General features: G+C 51.9%; 1 protein-coding gene across 1 annotated transcript in view; it reads right to left on the reverse strand.

Annotated features, from left to right (window-relative positions):
• Positions 1 to 21466, reverse strand: part of C2CD2 (C2 calcium-dependent domain containing 2) — a 45551-nt gene that overhangs the window by 13501 nt on the left and 10584 nt on the right. Inside the window, exons 3-11 of the mRNA XM_015568865.1 lie at positions 14648 to 14767; positions 11226 to 11330; positions 7631 to 7753; positions 6815 to 6938; positions 5316 to 5424; positions 3650 to 3714; positions 1704 to 1828; positions 1103 to 1277; positions 258 to 371 (exon numbers count right to left, since the gene is read on the reverse strand). Of these exons, the coding sequence (XP_015424351.1) occupies positions 258 to 371; positions 1103 to 1277; positions 1704 to 1828; positions 3650 to 3714; positions 5316 to 5424; positions 6815 to 6938; positions 7631 to 7753; positions 11226 to 11330; positions 14648 to 14767 (1060 nt within the window). The remainder of the gene's footprint in view (positions 1 to 257; positions 372 to 1102; positions 1278 to 1703; positions 1829 to 3649; positions 3715 to 5315; positions 5425 to 6814; positions 6939 to 7630; positions 7754 to 11225; positions 11331 to 14647; positions 14768 to 21466) is intronic.

Raw genomic sequence — 21466 nt, forward strand, 5'->3', positions numbered from 1 at the left:
AGGCAGAGGGAGGAGCCCAGAGGGGTGAGGGAGGAGCCAGAGGGGTGAGGGAGGAGCCAGAAGGGCAGAGGGAGGAGCCCAGAGGAGCAGAGGGAGGAGCCCAGAGGGGCAGAGGGAGGAGCCCAGAGGGGCAGAGGGAGGAGCCCAGAGGGGCAGAGGGAGGAGCCAGAGGAGCAGAGGGCCCAGAAGGGCAGAGGGAGGAGCCAGAGGAGCAGAGGGAGGAGCCCAGAGGGGCAGCGGGAGGCCATGGGTGTTACCTGTGTCTGAAGAAGACAAGGTTTTGCTGACGGGAGGGCTGTGGCAGGACATGGCTTGGACGGAGATGTCCTTCTCGATCACCCGCACCTTGACGGGCGTCCGCAGCGGAGACTCTGCAGGGACAAATGCTAGTTACCACACGTCACCTGCACCCGTTACTGGGACGTGAGATCACTCCTCACGTCAACTCGATCTCATGTCATTGGCGAAGGCACGGCCAAACCTCAAGACTGCTTAACGATCTCTTATTCTTTTCTCTTTTTTGGGGGGTGGGGTTACCAAAAAGGGGTGCTGGAAGCTCAGGTTTAAATACAATCTCAGAAATGCTTTCACTGAGGGAGAGTTTCACGTTCTGTTTTGCATTCGAGAACAGAATCCAAAGCAGTCTGCGCTGGGAAGATGGTACCTCAGTATAAGCAGAAACACCATATAAATTAAAATAAATAATCATACAAGTATCTCCCAGGCCGTGGCTGTGGGGACAGGTGCGGAATTCCGCTGCATCTGAAACGACTGCCCATCAAGCCTTCTAACCCACAACCTTAACGTAAGAAACTGCACACTGACCACGCGGACCCAACGTTCCAGAGAGCGTGGTGCCCCCGTGACCGTAACGGAGTTATTACGTTAACTGGCTCTTTCATCCAGCGTCTCAGTCTTAGCTTCGGAACAGACTACAAGGTTGTCATTCATTTGACAAAGTAGGAAGATAATTTTCTAAAAAGAAAAAGCTACACAGAAGTCCTGCCCATCGCCACGATCCCTGTGCCACGGGTTTTAATAACCACACGGGGCCCGGGCCCTCTGCCCTCCTGGACTCAGAGAGACCGTTCCACCCTCTCACCCGAGCTCAGCGGGGACGCCCTCCCGGCGTCGAAGCGAGGCTTGGTTTTCACGGCGGTGACGGTGGTGACCACAGTCCCGCAGGGCAGCACCGTGCGGTCTTTCTCTATCTTGGCCGCAGGAACGGGCGGAGGGGTGTGCCAGGATTTCGCCTCTGCGGGTTCCACGTAACAGAACTGCGGAGAAGGCCGCTGGTGGGTCGTGCGGTCAGTGCCAGGACCACCGCACGGCCCGCTGACCTCCTCTGCACCACGGACGCTCAGTTAGGGTCAGAGTGAGTGACGTTAGTATTAGAATGATCGCAGGCCCCCTGGGGACTGACAGGCCGGTGAGTCCCGTGCTCCCACCCAGCCATGCCGCACACACGATGGGGACAAAGGCTGAGGACAGACAATCCGACAGCCCGTTCTGGGTCAGGCCCTCCTGAAACGGCCTGGGAGGTATTTCACAGCGGACCACTCGGCCAGCTCAGGGGCAGGAAGGCTCCCGGTCAAGCCCAGAAACTTCTCGGATGAGCTTCGTTTCAGGGTCAAGCCAGGGCCAGACTCGGACGGATGAAAACGAAGGTGCTCCTCATCCGAAGTGGGAAGCTGGCCACGTACCTCCGCGGTGACCGAGCCCAGGGCCGCGCCGTCCCCTGAGGGCCCGTAGGTCAGCATGAAGCTCTGTAGCCCGGAAGGCTGCTTCTTGAACAGATCTAAAGGGATGGTCGTCGTCGCCAGCAGAGCTAGAAGACAGGACGCGGCAATGAGCGAGCGCTGTGGATGTTTCCAGAACAGCAGCCCGGCCGGGGTGAGCTGCCACAACCAGGCCGGCTCCTGATCACCACCCTGCTCCCCTGAAAACACGTGACAAATGTCAGGGTCCAGGAAGGACAGAGGGGCTAAGGGATGTGAGGCTTCCGGCAGCGTCTGCACCTGCGCTGCGGTGGGAAACCGCTGCCGGGAAGACGAGCTGCGGGTCAACTGGTAAGAATGAGAACCTGGCGGTGGATTCAAGAACTGTTCACCGTCCATTCAGGAAACTGGTAACTGTCCCAGGGCCGTGTGAGAACAGCCCTATGTGTAACACACCCTAAGGAACTGAGGGCTGAAGGGACCACGATGCATAGAATTGCCCTCAGATGGTCCCCACATTTACCCTCGAGTGTGTGTGCGCGTGTTAGAGAGAGAGCATGCGCACAAACAAGAGTGACCAAGTGTGGGCACAAATACTAAAGGAAACGGGGCAAAGTGGACATATGTGAGTCTGAGTCAGGGGTCCTCAAACTACGGCCCGCAGGCCACATGCAAATACAAATACTGTATTTGTTCCCATTTTGTTTTTTTACTTCAAAATAAGGTATGTGCAGTGTGCATAGGCATTTGTTCATAGTTTTTTTTTAAACTATAGTCCGGCCCTCCAATGGTCTGAGGGACAGTGAACTGGCCCCCCGTTTAAAAAGGTTGAGGACCCCTGGTCTGAGTCAAGGCTCTATGGTTGTTCTTTGTTGTGTTTTTGTGTGTGTTCGTTTTGAGCTTGAAATTTCAGCCCCCCATCCAGCTGCACTGGGATGGAATTCCAATGGAGCCAAGAGGAGTGGGGCCCCCGGGATAAACAGTGGCCCCGAGTGGGCGCCCCTGGCTCTGGGAAGGTCAGCTCTGACCTCGGGGCAGCCCCGTCACCTCAGGACTGCAGGTCAAGCAGCCGCCTGAGTTCCTGCCTGAATTCCTGCTCACGGGCAGGACGGCTACCTCTAATTCTCGGTGATGTCAGCAGATAAGCAAAGGGCTTGGAGGCCCAGCTGGTTAAGACAGGTAAGCCCCTCCCCCTCCGATTTTGGTATGTTTACGGGGATTTTTGAAAATCTAATCAATATTGAAACTACTGAACTATGACAGGCCCACATTCACTCTGGTGATATGGGTGCTGTTTTTTTTTACCTCTAATTCCTGCATCTAAAGCATGTGTTCAATCAAGCTGCTACGGCTCATTCTCCAAGGAAAAGCCAGTGGAAATGCAGAGAGACAGACAGGATGGCGATGCCAGGGGCTGGGGAGGGGGAGGGGAGTCGGTGTTCAATGGGGACTGAGTTTCAGTTTTGCAAGATGAAAGAGTTCTGAGATGGATGGTGGTGATGGTTGCACAACAATGTGAACGCGCTTAATGCCGCTGAGCTGTGCACTAGAACATGATTAAGATGATACATTCTGCAACATGTACTTCATCATAATTTAAAAAAAAATTTTTAAGGTCTGTTGAGGCTAAGAGGGTTGAGAACTGCTTCTCTAAACCAAGAATTGTTAAATAAAAGACTTAGGATATTTGTTAAACAAAAAAAACCAAACAAACCAAAAAAAAACTATTTGAATATGCTCTTTCCCAAAATGTACCTTATTAATAACTGAATGGACTTTCAACCAAACGTCCCCTGGGGAGACCCAGATGGTATAGGGAGGGGCAGGCCTCCTCTGGGTCTCCCGCCCTCCCCAGCTTCCCACAGCCCTGGTCAGGGCACTGGATGGGCTTTCCAGAGGGCAGGGCCTCCGTCCACCTGCTCGCCACCCACCTTCTGAGGACTGCCCATCCTCCGAAATCTGCAGGTGCAACTCCTTCGACTTGGCGTTCAACTCACTGTGCAGAGAAAAAAAGCTGTGAGTCCTTAGTGTTTGAAATAGTACTTTTTTCTGACTATAGGAAGGACTAGTCATCATCAATATTTTAAAAACTGCAAAAGACATAACCAAAAATATAAAGATTATCTACAACCTCACTATCCAGAAATGGCTGCTCTTCATATTTGGTGCCTAGTCTCCTAGAATCATCCAGCATTCTGATGATGATGGACATACCATTTCATATAGGTGCTTGCAAATAGGGTGGCCACATATGGCTTTTGAAAACTTGACATGTGGCCAGTGCACACTGAGGAACTGGATTTAATTTTAATTACCTGAAATTTAAAGAGCCCCACGAGGCCAGGAGTGACCATACCCAAAGGGTAGTGATATAATTGTCTAAACACAAAATATAGAACATAATATACCTCACTGCTTCTTTGTAACCTGTTTGTTTTTTCCACTGAGGATACCATGGACATCTTTCCACGTCAATAACTACAGAACAACAACATGTTTAATGGGTGTCTGTTCCACTGTTTGGCCTTATGAGATTTTACTTAGCTAATTCCTTAATAACCAACACTTAGTAATGAGTTGGTTGCTTTAATATCTCATAATTATAGCCCGGTTGGCCAATCACCTTCAGACACGCATCTCAGCACGACTTAGAAAAACTGTAACTGCCAGCCAAGAGGTACGTGCGTTGGAAAGATTTTCTTTAATTTTTACAAACTGCTGACCTCCAGAATGGTGATTCCAATTCACACTGCACTGGCCACCCTCGCGCTCAGTACTTAGCCACCTGGCAGGCGGGAAACCATCTCTTTTGTGTCACTCTCACTATGGCCGAGGCTAAACATCTTCTCAGATGTTTCCACCTATCTATAGTTCTCGCCTTGTTTTTCTAGTTTGAAAACTTTGTCCACTTTTCCAAAAGGGAGCCATCTTTTCCTTAATGGTTTACAAGAGCTCTTTATGTGAGACAAGGACTATGTTCTTCTTTTACTTTTTGTAACTTGTCCATTAAGCATCAGAAAGTGATCGATTTCTCTATTTTTTGTAGTCAGCCACTTTCCTGAAATATTGATTTTACATCATTATTTCTACCTTATGTCCATTATTATTTCTGGTGGTCTTAACTGCTTTTCCTGAGCAGTCATGTCATGCAATGATATCATCTCCAGGGAATGGTTAGTTCTGCCTCTTTCTTGTCGGCACTCGTATATTGTTCCCTTATCTTATCTAACTGCGCTAACCAGTGCTTCTAGCACCAACAGTGGGCTCTCTCCCTCCACGTTACTGGGACTGCTTCTGGTTTTTATCACTTTCAGTGATTTTCTCTAAAAAATCCTTTTGAAGAAGTGCCCATAAATCTTGTTCTAATGAAGATTTTTAGCATTAGGAGTGGGTATTAAATGCCACTGGATATCGCTGGGGCATAAACAGATCTGCCTTCCAAAAGAATTTATGTCTGACTTGAAGCTGCCTCAGATGCTTCATATGCTTTCACAAATGAGAAATAATTTGTGTGTGCTATGAAATGGTCTCAGGGGCTGGCAGTCTCGCGTAGGCGTCACCATGGGAACCCAGGCCCGCGGGAACCGCTGCACGCACAAGGTGAACTCTTCGTCCCAGGCGAGGTCAGTAGTGTTTTTCGGGAGGACGCTGGAGAGCTTCTGAGCGGGATCGTTCAGCTGAACTTGGCAGCGGAGGTTGGCGGGGCCTGCAATCACACAAAGGCAGGCACCGCCTTTTACTTTTGCTTCTTAACAGCTTTGAGACACTTCTGCATTCAGAGACAGGCTAAGTAAAGTGCCTAAGATCTTGGCTCACCCACTTTCTTCCATTTGTCATTTATAAACTCTCAAGCACCCCACTTCATTTGGGGTTAAAGGTGTTATACCCCCACTGGATATGCCGAGCCCGGACCGACCCCAAGTGCCTGCTCACCCCTCGGTTCTGGCTGCAGGCACAGCTTCGAGGTAAGGGGTGACCTGAATACAACAGAGAGGTGGTCCCCACTGCTGGACCAGACTCACCACTTGGCTACATCTGGGGACAACTTACCATGGGTGTGGTGTGTATACCTGACAACTCCCTGCAAACCTTTTCTGGGTGTGTTTCCAGGTAATGGGACTCCACTACCCAGTGGCTGTTTCTGCTCCGAGGCGCTGCCCGCCCCCGGCATCGAGTCTGAATACACCGTGTGGTCAACAATCACTGGGTTCTACCGGCCCTTCTCCACACGCCTGGCACTGTCAGGTGCTCCACACGCAGCCTCGTTCTAATCAACCTTCACAATCACCGCCCAGGGGAGACGCAGACCCCGAAGGGACCCCAGCCCTGGCCGACCGGGCCCAGGAAGTCCCCTCTTAGTTGCTAAGCCTGGGCCGCAGAGGGCAGCATGCGGGTGCTTTTTCCAAAGCCATCACTACAACCAGCTCTGCAGAGTCCTGGTTGTGAAATGTGGCCCGTCTGCACTTGGAACTGAGAGAAACTCCTCGCAGACAAAGAGAAGTAACCCCAACGTCCTCCGACCAGAGAGAGAAGTCACTCCTATTCTCAGCCAAACTGAATCGCAGGGGAGAGTCGTGTCCTGTCCCGGCTACTACGCACTTGGGGTCTCAGCAGTGATTCAGAACCACCTGGAAGTCATTCCTTCGGGGGTCACTCTTGTCTCCACCCAGACAGCAGCCTCTCTGCACCCAAGGTCCCTGCTGGGCCAAAGCCCTTCTGAGGCACACAGACCACCCCTGGGGCCCCTCCCCGCAGGAAAGCAGACTGGTCAGGGGTGTTTGGCATGCATTTTCAGCTTCGACAGTGGGGGGAAAAGAAAAGTAAGTGTGCCTTTCGGGCTCAAGGGAAAGGGCAAAGCTACAGTTGTGTTCCTTCCTTCCTTCACGTACGGAAAATCCAGGTTGTATTCGCATTATTATTACGGCTTCCAGGGGATCTTCTTCGCTCACGGCAGGATCACACTGCAGACCCACCTGGCGGGAGCCACCGAGAACCCCCAGTCACCCCTCCACTCGGCTCAGCTCGTGCTGTGGGACGCTGGCTTCTGCAGCGGCCAGGCACCTGCCGACACCCGAGCCCGGCACCACGGCACCCACCTGGAGCACTAGGGTGGCTGAGCAGCGAGGCCCGGATGCTCTTCACCAGTAGCTTGAGGTCATGGGCCCGTGGAGGTTTGGGAGGGCAGGGTTCCTGCGGGGCCGGCGAGGTGCGCTGGAGAGTCTGCAGGAAGAGAAGGAGCAGTGGCCGTGGCAGGCAGGGGACAGAGGCGGCAGCGGAGCCAGAACCAGGGTCTGCGCTGTGGTGGTTTCCCCTCTGATGGGAAGGTCGGGTACCCGCGGCCGGAACCATTTCCCTGCTGGGGAGCCTTCTGAACTCCCAGCAGCAGCAACAATGCATTCAGCCAGGGAGGGCTCCCCAGAACCGTGCTGTGGGCGGAGACTGGACCACCATGCGGTCCATGCCTGACCCAGGCCAGGTGCCTAAGAGACAGTGGACGCCTTCTCCAGGCGGCAGGTCACCGGGCCGCCCCCAGCCTGGGCGAGGCAGTGGGTCTGTCCAGTGCTAACTGGTTTTCCCAGGAACCTCAATTCTCGAAGGATGCCGTCCAAGACCTCAGGCTCTGAGTGGACAGTAAAAAATCAAGCTTGGGCTCCTAGAAGGCGGAGGGTCAAGCCTAGTTAGGGTGGGACTATGCTGAGTGGCCCTCTTCCTTCCGTCCCCCCTGGAGCTTTGGAACCCCGTGCCCTGAACTGGAAGCGTCCCCAGAGCGTGGTCATTACTGGCCGGCCAGCACTGGCGCAATCGGGCTCCACCGCGCGGGGTGGAGGAACATCGGGACCACACACAGGTGCTCCGGGAGCGGACCTTGGTCCTGCGGGGCCTCGAGGCCCCCACACCGTGAGCAGGCTCACCTGGACTTCCCGCACGTCCACGGGCCGGGTGCTCAGAACCACCGACGGGGAGGCGGAGCTAACCAGGTACTTCAGAATGTCCTTGAGAGTTTCACATATTGCCTTCACCTCCACGGCCCGGTCCTGCGAGAGAGGAGGGAGTCACCCAATCACTTCATAACCACGCACGCGTGCGGAAGGACGGGTGAACGAACCTGGATCCAGGAGGTCAGATCAGGGCTCATGAGAGATCTGGGGGAGAGGGTCCTTCTCACTGATCTCGGAAGTAAGTCACCATTTTATTTTATTTTATTTTAACCCTCACCTGAGGATATTTTTTCCATTGATTTCCAGAGAGAGTGGAATGAAGGGAAGATGGGGAGAGAGAAAGAAACATCAACAAGAGACACACAGATTGTCTCCCACACGCTCCCCTACCAGGGCTGCATTCAGCAACCAAGGCACATGTCCTTGCCCAGGAATCAAACCCATGACCCTTCAGTCCACGGGCGAATGCTCCAATCCCTGAGCCAAACTGGTAAAATGGTTTAAAAAAAAAAGCCATTGTGCACCATAGAAATGTTAATAATAGAAATGTTAATATCCCTGTGTATACCCTGTCAGTCATTTTCCCCAAACATACAGACATGCGGTTTTCCTTTCCTGCACAACATTGGATGTATTTTTGAAATTAAAAAGTATTCAAGTAAACGGAAAGGCCTGAGAAGAACGCAGACAAGCTTTTAGAAGAAGAACAAAGCTATAGTAGTTAACGCCCAGCTGAACTGTGCCCATGCATTCCAGAATGTTCACAGCACCCCTATTCATAAGAGCCCCAAACTGGAAACTACCTAGGTGCCCAACAACGGCTACATGGACCCATAAACTGTGGGGCAGCCACACAGTGCGTGCTACGGGACAATGAGCACAAACACCACAGAGCCACCCACAACACGGATGAACCTCACAGACACTGTGTCGAGTGGAAGGAGCCACACACAGAAAAGCCCACGCTGGGTGATTCCGTGTCACATAAAAGTAACCGCTTCACAGGACGCATTTCAGTGGCATTCAGTGCATTCGAAGTGTTCGACAACCATCACCTCTGTCTTGTTCCAAAATATTTTCATCCCCGCCCCCCAAAGTAAACCCCTTACCCACAGGCAGTCACCCCTCATCCCCCTCCCCCAACAGGCCCTGCCAACCGCTGCTCTGCTTCCCGTCTGTACGGGCTTGCCTGTTCTGGGCACGGCATAGCGAGGTGATGGGGGGAACGTGGAATCCCACAGCAGTGGCCTCGTATGTCTGGCTTCTTTCACTGAACATGACGTGCTCAGGGTCATGCAAGTTCCAGCAGGTATCACAACCTCACCCTTGTTTATGCCTGAATGACATTCCATTATATGGATGGACCTCATTTTCTTGTCTACTTTTACCTTTTTTTCTTAAATAAATATATTTTTATTGATTTCAGAGAGAAAAGGAGAGAAAGAGAGAGATAGAAACATCAAAGACGAGAGGGAATCCTTGATCAGCTGCCTCTTGCACGCCCCTGCTGGGGATCGAGCCCACAACCTGGGCATGTGCCCTTGACCGAAATCGAACCCAGGATCCTTCAGTCCGCAGGCCGGTGCTCTATCCACTGAGCCAAACCGTTGAGGGCTGTCTACTTTTATCCTTTAACCCCCACAATTTCTCCACACTTTACAGATGAGGAAACCAAGGGAGAAAGATGAGTCTGGGTGCGCGCACGCCAGAGTCCATTACATCTTAGACTCCCAGAGCAGCTGACTTGGGGACCTTTCTTCCATGCCACCCCCTGCCCACATGCCACCTCCTCCATCGGGGCCCAGCAGGACCCAGCGGCGGGGGGCTGGTTGCTCCACAGAACTGCCTCACTGAGAAGTCACACTGCCCACAGATATGAGCAGCATGTGGGGGTCGGGGAAATGTCCAGGGCATGGGGCAGGGTATAAACAGCACGTACAGAATCCCACCATTTGGGTGAGAAAGGAGGAATAAGATCATTTTTGCAAAAAGAAGGGCAGAAAAGATAAAAAACACAGAAACGTGTTACCGCACGCAGAAGAATGGTGGCAGAAGGGAGAGGAACAGGGGACAGACTTCTGAGTATAACGTTTCATGTAACTTTGACTTTAAAACAGCGGTTCTCAACCTGTGGGTCGCGACCCCTTTGGGGGTCGAACGACCCTTTCACAGGGATCGCCTAAGACCATCGGAAAACACATATAGAATTCCATATTGTTTTTGTGATTAATCACTATGCTTTGATTATGTTCAATTTGTAACAATGAAAATACATCCTGCATATTAGATATTTATATGATGATTCATAACAGTAGCAACATTACAGTTATGAAGTAACAACGAAAATAATTTTATGGTTGGGGGTCACCACAACATGAGGAACTGTATTCAAGGGTCGCGGCATTAGGAAGGTTGAGAACCACTGCTTTAAAATCATGTTAATATTTTTCACATTAAAAAATAAATCAACAAAGATGGGGGACAAACCCTAATACTGCATCCGAACAGACACAAATGCAGCTCACGAGACATGAAATGGGTAGGATAACCACACGGAGGGAAAAAAATCAAGTCATTGTTGAACGTGAACTCGGGACCCCTCAGCGGGATGCACTCTGGGACGAGGGCCAGCGGGCGCCCTGAACGTTGGCAGGTGTGAGGCCGGCAGCGGTGCCAGGGGGGCAAGTCACAGAACAAAGGCTGTCGTGTGGGAGGAGGAGGCACAAATATGGAAAGAAGGAGAAAGAGGCCCGGAGCTGGCGGCGAGGGAGACACTGTGCACGCGCCCCTCCTGTAACTGAGCAGCCGGGCACAAATGACGCTTCGTATGCACGCAAGCCCAAAGAACGACCATTCACACTTACCCGTGTTTTTTAAAAAGCAACTGTCCATCTCTAGATTAAGGCAGGACAGTGACTATTATAGACCAACTATTAAAGTCACGTATGTCAGCTGGTGAACAAGAGTCAGAGACAGGGTTATATCACAAGGAAACCCTGCAAAAGCCGCTGCAAAGGAAGAACCCAGTAACCGAAGCCTTTGGTGTAAATGATTTTGCATCATCGTTTCAGCAACTGGACACGGCGACGCCAGCTGACTAGCCTGCCCACTCCCACGCCCGAATTCACTTCTCCAAACAGCCAAGACCCCGGGGAGCAGGGAGGAGGCTGCCTCCAGATTTGGGGTGCATCTTTACAAAAACCGTGGAGAGGAAGAAGGTCATGACCTCGGAGCTGGCTGGGCTCGGCCCGTGCTGTAGGTAAAGCCGTTTCTAGACAGGAGAGCGAATCTGACCGTCAGGTGTGATAGAATGTCATTCCTTCAACAGTGTGCAACCGCAGACGCACATGCGCACCTAAAAACTCCCCCGCCCCCTGACACCCACACGGGGACTCCCCGACCCCATGGCACCCACATGGGGTGGCAGGCAGGCTTCCCGGTTCTTGACAGCTGCCAGGGGATTCCAGGGCAGCCCAGAGCCCGGGGTGAGAAGGGGCATCAAATCCATCACAAGGCACACACGTTCCCAATCCACCGCCGGAGGCACCACAGGGGTGTATGGACTGACCTCCCCCGGGGCTCGGGGCTGGATGGTAATGGCCATCTCCGGCAGGCTGAGGAAGGACCACCGGATCGGAATGTCCTCTCTCTCCTCCTTCATGCGGAGCTCCAGCTTTAGGAGGAAAAAGACAATGGTTATTGGAGAGCTGCTGTCTCCACCAGAGGCCCCACGCACACCTGTGTGTGTGTGTGTGTGTGTGTGTGTGTGCCGATTTCCTTAGGTAAGTGCTTAGCCTCCCGGGCCACCCTGTGCACTTACAGATAGAGATGAGGGTCCCACACTCCCTGTGACTGGCCCCTTCACTATAGGGACCTTGTCCCACCCCCACCAGCACTGTCCTGTGCCTCCACCTGCCACTCAGCAAGGGGCCCTGGGGCTGGTGGCTGAAGGCCCGACGTCACTGGAACTCCGCAGTCCCCTTTAAATTCTCTGTGCTCTGCGTTTCCCTCGTGGGAGTTCACCGAGATGTAAGGGCGGTGTTAAGTGAGGAACCAGGATGCCTGGCCAGCCGCACGCTCACACTGGGTTCCGGTCACCTGCCTCTTGCCTGGGCCACCACAGAACTTCTAACTGGACCCTGGTCTCCCACAATGTCCCGTTCAACCCTCCCCATCCGTGGCAGAAAAATGACCCCCAAAGATGCCCGCACCCCAAGCCTTGGCACCTGTGGAGATGTGACCTTACACGGCAAACGGGACTTTGCGGATGCGATTAGGGCAGCGGTCGGCAAACTGCAGCTGGCGAGCCACATCGCAGTTTGCCGACCCCTGGATTAGGGTGAGAGCCTGCAGGTGTGGAGGTGAGCCTAGGTTATCGTGGCGAGCCCAGAGGAACCATAACAAGGGAAGAGGAAAGCAGAGAGGACCCCAGAGATGTGACTTGAGGGTGGAGGGTGCTGCCAGGAGCCCAGGGATGAGGCTGCCCCTAGAAGCTGGGCACTGCCCTCGGCTGCCAGCCAGCAGGGGGCCGGGCCTTAGTCCTTCCACCGATAGGAGCTGGATTCTGCCCGAGAGAGCAGGAAACAGATTCTCCCCAGGAACTTCCAGAAAGGAAGGCAGTCCGCCAACACCTAGATTTCAGCCTGTGTGGGACGTCAGACCCCCCAGAATGGTAACAGGATACACTTGTGCTGTTTTAAGCTAAGCTGGTGGTCATTTGTTTCTGCAGCCGTAGCAAACTAATACACCGGCCTTCATTTTTCAGCCAGACACAAAAATGTCAGCTCTTCGCGTCTCCATCCTTCTCCCCACCACCTACCAACGGGAAAGAAAGGATGGCCTCAGCCCGTATTTCTGAATACTCAGGACTCTCACCTCACGCGAGCAAAAGGATCAGAAAAATGATGCCCTCCCTTGCAACTCTAGAACGAGTACACTTTCATTTCATTGACATGGGTCCCCGCGTCACCCCCAGCAGGCGGGGTAGGGGGCGGCAGTACGCCCGACTGCTGGTCCCTTTATGCGCCTTTCATCTGAGGAATAAGGGAGGAGCGGGAGGCTTGCTGCCCGAGCATTAATAATTGACGGTCCCTAGCAGCTGCCTCTGCGTGCAGCTAATCCGTGGGCTGCTTTGAAACTGTGCTAAGAGATCGAAGATACAATTGTGTCACTTGCTGCTCAAATGACACCTAAAGCCCATGAGACTACATGTGCTCCATTCGTGTTTGGGGTCCTTGCTGGACTCAGTCCTGAAATGTGTGTCAGATTGTCAGATGTTGTGTGAACCTGTCCCAGGCTTTAAAGTTCATTTCTAGCACGTTGCCCAAAAAACTGGGGGGAGTAGGAGGCATTCACATCTGACAAGTCCATGAGACCAACACTTCACCTCTCCAACTCGAAAAGGGGGGTGTCATTGTGGGGGAGGAGGGGCTAGATTTCAGGAAAAAAGCCATTTCAGTGCCCAGAGAATCTTGTTCTCCCTGCTGACGTAAAACCATGTCTTTGCATGAAAAGTTTATGGAGCATCACCTCCCCGTGTGGTTGAAAATCCTGTAGGACTAGGTGCAGCCCCCGCCCCCCGCAGATTATCAATCAGCCACCAGGACAGGAGAGGAAACACAGGATTGAGTCAGCAGTGACCCCTAAAACAGACCCAGAAATTTATAACTTTTATACACCGCTAACAGGAACGACAGTGAACTTCTGCTGAATGCCAGAGATGCAGCTATGTAACAGTTCAGCTATCCAGACATGTCACCAAGTCTATTGTAATTATTACATATGTCTCTCTATATAACTGTTACATATAATTATGTATAAATCATAAAAGTTATATATGTCTATTATTATTATTATAATAAGGTTTATTACCTTAAAAATAATGGTGATACTCATCTATATATATAAAAACCTAAGCGACCAGCCGGTGGCTATGATGCGCACTGACTACCAGAGGGCAGACGCTCAACACAGGAGCAGAAACTGCATGGAAACATGGAACAGACTGATGAATCTCAGAGGGAAAGGGGAGGGGGAAGAGTGGGGAAAGATTAACCAAAGATCTTATGTGCATACTAGAGACCTGGTGCACGGATTCATGCACGGGTGGGGTCCCTCAGCCTGGCCTGTGGGGATCGGGCTGAAACCAGCTCTCTGACATCCCCCAAGGGGTCCCAGATTACGAGAGTGCAGGCCAGGCGGAGGGACCCCACCGGTGCATGAATCCGTGCACTGGGCCTCTAGTTTAACATAAAAAAGGGGGTCTTTTGAAGCAGACTTTTTCAAAAGGAAGAAGAGGAATGTCCCAGTCCAGCCCCTAAGCCAGTGGTTCTCAACCTTCCTAATGCCGTGACCGTTTACTACAGTTCCTCATGTGGTGGTGACCCCCAATTTCATTGTTACCAATTAAACATAATGAAAGCATAGTGATTAATCACAAAAACAGTATGTAATTATGTATGTGTTTTCCGATGGTCTTAGGCGACCCCTGTGAAAGGGTCGTGACCCACAGGTTGAGAACCACTGGTCTAAGCGGTTTTCCAAGCTGCAGTAGACTTCGGAGGTCCAGCACTGATCTGAGACAGACCCACTCGCCTCACTCACCTGCCATCTACCTGATCCTAACTGTCGGCAGCACCCCCGACTATTCAAGTCCTTGAAGATACCATCCCTCCCATTTCTGATAGATGGGAAACCTCTAAATTCATTATATATACATGTGTGTGTGTATACGTATATGTGTGTGCATATATATATATATATATATACACACAGTACAAGCACGTATATATGTAAGTGTGCATATATAATTTACACATCACAAGCACTTTTTATTTCCTACAGACACAATATGGAAGGTTATTGTTGGGAAATTATTAAATGAAGGACAACTAATAAAAACATGGGTGTGCACAGCCCTGTGACTCCCCACGCTGACTACAGGCTTATGAGAACTGTTTCCCATGACTCGCACAACCCACCCAGCCTCACCTGCAAATGCAGCGGGGCGAGCCGCACGCTGTACTCCTGGCGCCCCGTGTCCTCGGGCGAGGCTGGCCCCGAACTGACCAGGAACTGGATGGCCTTGCCCACCACGCGACAAGACACCACCTGGAGGAGGGACAAGACAACTGTAATGTAACGTTGAGAGAGAGAGAGAGAGAGAGAGAGAGAGAGAGGGAAACCGACCAGCAAGGACAAGAATTCAGAGTTTCAAACTTGGAAAAATATCCAGATCCACATCTTTTCTATTATGTAATAGTCTGAAAACTGTAGAAAATGTTTCAAATCTTTTCTTCCTGATGGATTTCTCAGGAGCTAAACTCTTTCTTGCCCAAATCTAGTTATGTTCTCTCCACACATAAAGATGTTTTTCTTTAAATATCGCTCTGTTCTATTTCTCCACACCCGCTGATTTTAAATTCCCCAGACCATCCCACATCCATACGAGTGAGAGCCATTTGCCATCACCTCTCACTAAAAAACGAGCCTTTGAAAGAAAATAAGCTATAGACGCTACAAGTAAAACACTTAAAAAACATATCCAGGACACAAGAAATTTTTCTTATATAAATAAATGTTAACCTGTCGTGGTTTTCAAAGATGTGGGAATAATTCAAAGAACATATGAAATTTTAAACAGTTATGAAATTATACAGACTTAAAAATAGAATTATCAAATGAGCACGTTTAAGAAGACAAATAATTCCACCAGGAATAACCAGGCCACACTCCTGACATAAACCACAAAGCATTTTAGAGGGATGACTGTGATAGAGGAATATCCAGTTTCTGCCCCAGAATCCCTCTGAGGAAGCAGATCTAGGAGGGACAGTCACCCTTCTGGCAGGACGCCAGGCAAGCCCAGGGTGGGATGCCTCCCAGGCCAGGTGGCAGGTGTGCACGCCTGGGAGGATGGAGGGAGGCTAGCAGGTGACCAGGGGGCCTGGCCACAGCGGGGTCATCAGGCGGCTGAGAGCAAGACAGGACAGATGGACTCCCCCACCTTCCCAAGGGAACTGCTGACCCCACATTGGAGGGTGTCACTTGGGAAGAAAGAGAAAACGTTTTAATCCTCTGGTGGGTTTATTAGGAAGTAGAAAGATTATCAAAATAATTCCCTTCTTGGGGCCTGTTTCACAAAGACGTCCATGGCACAGATCTGGAAGAAAATCTTGCCTATGCCCAACGCCGGCAGAAAGTTGCCCTGCCCTATCTTCACCCTCCCTTGTAAGGCCGCTCTCAGAAGACAAATTCATGTGGATTAGCTACAGTATCTTCATCACGTGATGGCATCTCCCGCGTTCACAAGAGGCTGGAACGGGAAAATGTATAAGAAATGTCGTATTTTCGTTATAAAAATAAACGCTCTGTAAACAATCCTCGCTGGAGGAACATATTTTGATGCCTGAGGCCTCACATGCACAAATGACGGGACAGAGAGCATTCGCTGTCCCCGTCTCAGCAGCCCAGGCCTCGCTCCCGCGAAACGTAAAAAAACAGACAGCTGACTGGCTGATGTCTGTTATTTCTTTGGGATCTTCTCTGCAAAGCTAACCAGAGTTTCCCCAAGAAAACGGACCGTTTTATTAGTGCCCGCCGCAAGCAAGGGAGAGATAGATGGTTTCCTTCGATCCGATTCTATAAGGAGCTTCCTACTGCCCCACCCATTCCTTGAGGCAGAGACAGCTCAGGCGCTCAATTAAAACCAAATAAACACACACAAAAAAACAGAAACAGGTGAGTTTAAAAGGCGCTAACACTTCTGCACGTAAGACTCCGAAGACCACAACTACCACTGAAGTCACAGCAAGGAGGTGAGGGCTTCACTGAAAGCGAGACACCTCCAGGTCCGAGTGGCTCCCCGCAGAGACCCTCTGAGGGTCCCAGCCCGCTGGCTTCCAACTCTGCATAAACCCAAGCCCCACAGACCAGAGGTTTCCTGGCCTCCCTTCAGCGTTCAGCTGCAAACACGAATTAAAACCACCATCCGATCCTGCCTCCACATGCCACGATGGCCACACAAAATGCTACCACTGTTCCCAGGAGGCCGTTGGAGGGGCACCGGTCGGGGCCCCACCCTATCCAGGCCAGCCTCTGCCCTGGCCACCCTGAGAATAATAATGGCCCATTTGTCAAATGCACAGGCACAAAATGGAAAGGAGCTTTTAAAAATAAGTAATCTTCTTATTTTTATCCACAATGGGGATTAAATTAAATGCCCTCAACCCAGGAGAACAGCGGCAAGGCCTTGCCACCCCAGGGTGTCCCCCCCTTAGACTACCAGACAGCAGGACCACCTGGTACAAGACCCCACCTAAGGGGACAGAACGTCCAAGATTGACAGCGACCGATATACCGATGAACAGTCAGAGGCCCTGGTCTTTATTTATTTATCTTTATTGTTGAAAGTATTGCAGCTGTCCCCTTTGTGTTCTTTTTCCCCACTGCCCCTGCTCCCCCCCCCCCCCGCCCCTCCCAGGCCTTCACCACACCATTGTCTTTGTCCATGGGCTATGCATATATGCCTATAAGACCCCTCCCCCATCCATTATCCCCCTACCCCCACCTTTCCTCTGAAATTCGTCAGTAGAGACCCTGATCTCGACCCCAGAGCTTCTCCACCACAAATACACCATGTCTGTGGGGATGCCTCCGTTAGGTCCTCAGGTAGTTCCCCACGGACAGGACGTGGAGCTGTTACACAGCGTGGTGCTTGGGGTTCCCTCGGGAGCAGTCTGAGAGCGATGCTGGACCTTCTGAGTTACATGGAGACAGACACTCCTCAGCACTGCGGAGACCGAGTGCCTCTCTGAGAATAGAAGTGAACCCGGGGCCCAGAGCAGGCCTCCACGGGGCCAAGGGCACAGGAAGGAGCGCCCCGAACCCACTGCTTCCTTCCCGAGGTATTTCCTCCCAAAGTAAGCAAAGAACTCCTCCATCACATAAACCATTTCAAAGTCAAGCAACGGAGGCTGAGCTGTGTGTTCCAGACAAATCCCCTCGCCCTGCGCGGCCAAGAGCGTTTAATGGAGGGCGGGCGGCACGTGGTGAGGGCCCGAAGGTGCTCAAGGAGCATGTTGACATAAAAAACCCAAATCTGCAGCCCTCGCGGTGTGGCTCAGCTGGGTGGGCATCATCCCATGCCCCAAAGGTCGCTGGTTCAATTCCCGATCAGGGAACATACCCAGGTTACGGGTTCGGTCCCCAGTGGGGGCCTGTGCAGGAGGCAGCCAATTGATGTTTCTCTTACGTTGATGTTTCTCTCAATCGAACCCCTCCCTTCCTCTCTCTCTCTAAAAAATCAATTAAAAAATGTAAAAAACAAACATCCAAACCTGCAGAGAATTTGTATAAAAATGTATGTGAGCCAAACACAGGATACACCTGGAAGCAAGATCTCAACAGACTGGGAAGACGCTTCCGAGAAGGGAGGTTGCCGCTTCTTTTCTGCCTTTGGAATCAGGGAGGGAACGGAAGGAGGATTACTCGGAGGTGGGAAAAGCAAGGCGGGATGGGATTACCGGAGAGTTAAGGCTGTTGCTCTCTTGAGGGTGGTCATGCGTTAGAAGCGGGGTCCTGACAGGGCGCATTTCAAAGGTGTGTTAACCTAGGTACACAGAAACCACGGACACGGCTGGCTTAGGCAAAGGAAAGCCTTTTAGGAAAGAAGCTCTATGCCAGGGGTGTGACTGCCCACCATGACCTGCCCAGTGAGGAGTTTGCAATCAGGTCATCTGTGAGGTTACTTTCTGAAGAACCTTTTTTCTTTCTTTCCCACAAGCACCTGGTCTGACAAGTGAAGGTCAAGGCATTCATGGTCCACCCCCAGGTTCAAGAGAGAAGGCAGCTGACAGAGCACTGTCAGGATGTGGAAGTGAGCATATTTCATCACGACCTGCAGGACAGAATCCAGCTCGAAGACCTTAAACGCTCACGTACCTCTACAAATAGGACTTGTCCCTCAGATACTCACAGACCTACACAAATGGGTCTTACCCCTTGAATACTCACATGCCTCTACCAAGAGGTCCTGTTCCTTAAATTACTCACATGCCTCTACAAATCACTCGAGGGCCATACGAAATTATCAACTAAAAACAAATAGGTCTGACCCCTTGAATACTCACAGACCTACACAAATAGGTCTTGTCTGGAAACAGTGTTCCTTTGTTCAGAGCAGGGCCGAAGAGTCTCAGGCCTGCCACTCCCAAGTCGGGCTGTTGCTCACACCCAGAAAGTCCCCTAATGTCCTCACACCCCCTGCACTCTCTCCACTTTCCCTTTCAATCGGGCCTCTGGTCCAGCTGCCTCCGCTCCTTTGCCTGGAACACTCTGGAAAACTGGAAACAATTTCATTACTTCGGTCTCCAAAAGAACTAGGAACACAGCCGAGAGAGAGAAAACCGTATCCAAAAAGGTTTATGTCACTGAATATTTTTCACTTGAATCATCCTTGGTAGCATCCTGAGAAGAGGACGCCAAGATAACACGGATGAAAGATCCTTCAGTGATCGCCCTGATTCCCCACCAGATCTCGTCCCGACTTTGCAATCTCGGCTCCGAGGTTCCCAGGGACAGGGCGGATCTGGTACAACATACTCAGTTTTAAAAGTAAAAGCCATGAGCCGCCTGTGCCGCCTGCTGAAGCCAGCGCTTCTGTGTGGTGCTCTTGCCGTGCCCGGTGTGGCCAGCACCATGTGCGCCTCCCGTGACGACTGGCGCTGTGCTCAGTCAATGCACGAGTTCTCAGCCAAGGACATCGACGGGGCATGGTTAACCTGGACAAGTACCGGGGCTTCGTTGCCTGGGACAATCCGGGCTCTGACACCCTGCCCCCCGCCGCAGTCTCCATCCCTTCTCTTGTTGGGATATTTTACAACGAACAAGGAGGCTTCCCGTAACACTACGCTTCCAGGAGGCATTCTCACTACGTAACACGGTTTACTGTGCACTTTCTTCAGCTTCAAAACAGGTGAACATGAAGTTCTCCTTCATCGACTCTGTATAAAGAAACACACGCGAGACATTTCCCTTAAGATGAAGGGCAAGGACTTGGGTCTTTTTCCGGCCGGGTCTGGGCCGGGTCACTCTGCCACACCCACCCTCATGCCCAAGCTCTGTGTTCAACAGCCCGTGGGTGCTCTCACCCTGTCTTCTCCAGGTGAGGTCAGGCTCTATCCGACGGCTACTGAGCTCAGGATTCTGAACACTGTCACCCAAACAGACGGCCCCACCAGGAGTAATCTCTACCTGCCCCTGGAAAGACCCAGTTCAACATTTCAGAACCTTAGCATTTTAGCATAAATGCCAGGTTAATGGAGTACCTGGAATTTCAAGTCATACAAAGCAGCAACAACAACAAAAAAAGGTCAGCCACGCATCTTCTTTGCAACTACAGCAGAGGTGGGGGACCTTTCTCCTGCCAGGGGCCATTTGGATATTTATAACATCACTCGAGGGCCATACGAAATTATCAACTAAAAAATTAGCCTGCTATATTTGGTCAAACGTTTAATTCACTCACCCCTAATGTCTACGCAGGGCCAGACCAAATGATTTCTCGGGCCTTACCTACGAAGGGCCAAATGATTTCTCGGGCCTTATATGGCCCGCGGGCCAGATGTTCCCCCACCCCTGAACTACAGAGACAAACACGAACAACTTTGAACCTGGCTATCTTTGCAAACCAAGGGCCCCATGAGGCCTGGAAAGAGCAGAGGGGACTCCAGAAGCCTGCGGAGTATGTTTCAGTATGTAAATGTGTAACAGGCAGGCTTAGTGAGAACACCATGTGCTCACAGTACATGATACACACACCCAGTGCCAGCAGTGGGGTTCCCCAGCATTCAATGCGGACCGGTTCTGGGGGAAATCCCGGGCCACGGCCCAATCCTGTGTCGCTCTGGCTTTATGGAAGCAAAGGCTGGTTAGTGCCTTTCAGTCCTTTCCTTATCTTCGTTGTTTCTTTTCTGGTGAGAGTGGGAGTGAGGGCTTCAGGGAAACAACACTAAAAAATGCAAAAAGAACAGTCCCGGTGCGCTGTGTGCGACCTGCAGGGGTCGGAGCTCATTTCTGGGGGCCGACGGGGGTTCAAACCCAGCCTCTGCTCCTGGGTAGCTCCCGGCGACCTTGGCCAAGTGACTCAGCCTCCCTGCCTTGCTTTCCTCCTCTGAACAGTGGGCATGACACTTGCTGGGCGGAGGTGTTGAGCGCAGTATGAATGAGCACGCGCCCAGCGCCCAGGGCTGGTCACACCCGATAGCATCAGCATCACGAGTGACGACAGGGCAGGCGTCGTGCCGGGGGTGCACAGGCTGGCGCCCTCACCTTCCTGCAGGGAGGGGTTCCCACGTGCAGACAGCACCTGCGGCTGAGGAGAGAAGGAAGCACCCAAAACAAGCCCCGTCCAACCAGTGTCTCCCGGCTCACGGCCACGCCCCATGCTGGGTGGGTGATGACAGGATCTCACACTCTAACCCACAGCTGCTCATTAATTAGAAGCCTCTATTTGTTTACAAACAGCCTGGAAATCAAAGCTAAGGAATGCTTTTCACCGGGCACCTGGCCTCACACCAAGAAAGCCAACAACCCTGCCGGGCTCGAAAGGTTGCTCCCGCATGCTCACCGGCCAGCTTTCCTAACACCGGCCGCGTTCAGAGACACGTAGCCTGCGCCCAGCACAAGAGAGGTAAGTGCACGGCTGGCTCAGCGAAGTGCCTGCCACAGCGCAAACCCCCGGACGCCGATCCCCGCGCAGGCATCTCATCTCCCCGTGGGCTCGTGGGCCCCGCGCCCGCACGGAGCCGC

The sequence above is a fragment of the Myotis davidii genome, unplaced genomic scaffold (genome assembly GCF_000327345.1).
Source record: "Myotis davidii unplaced genomic scaffold, ASM32734v1 scaffold512, whole genome shotgun sequence".
NCBI classification, from domain to species: domain Eukaryota; kingdom Metazoa; phylum Chordata; class Mammalia; order Chiroptera; family Vespertilionidae; genus Myotis; species Myotis davidii.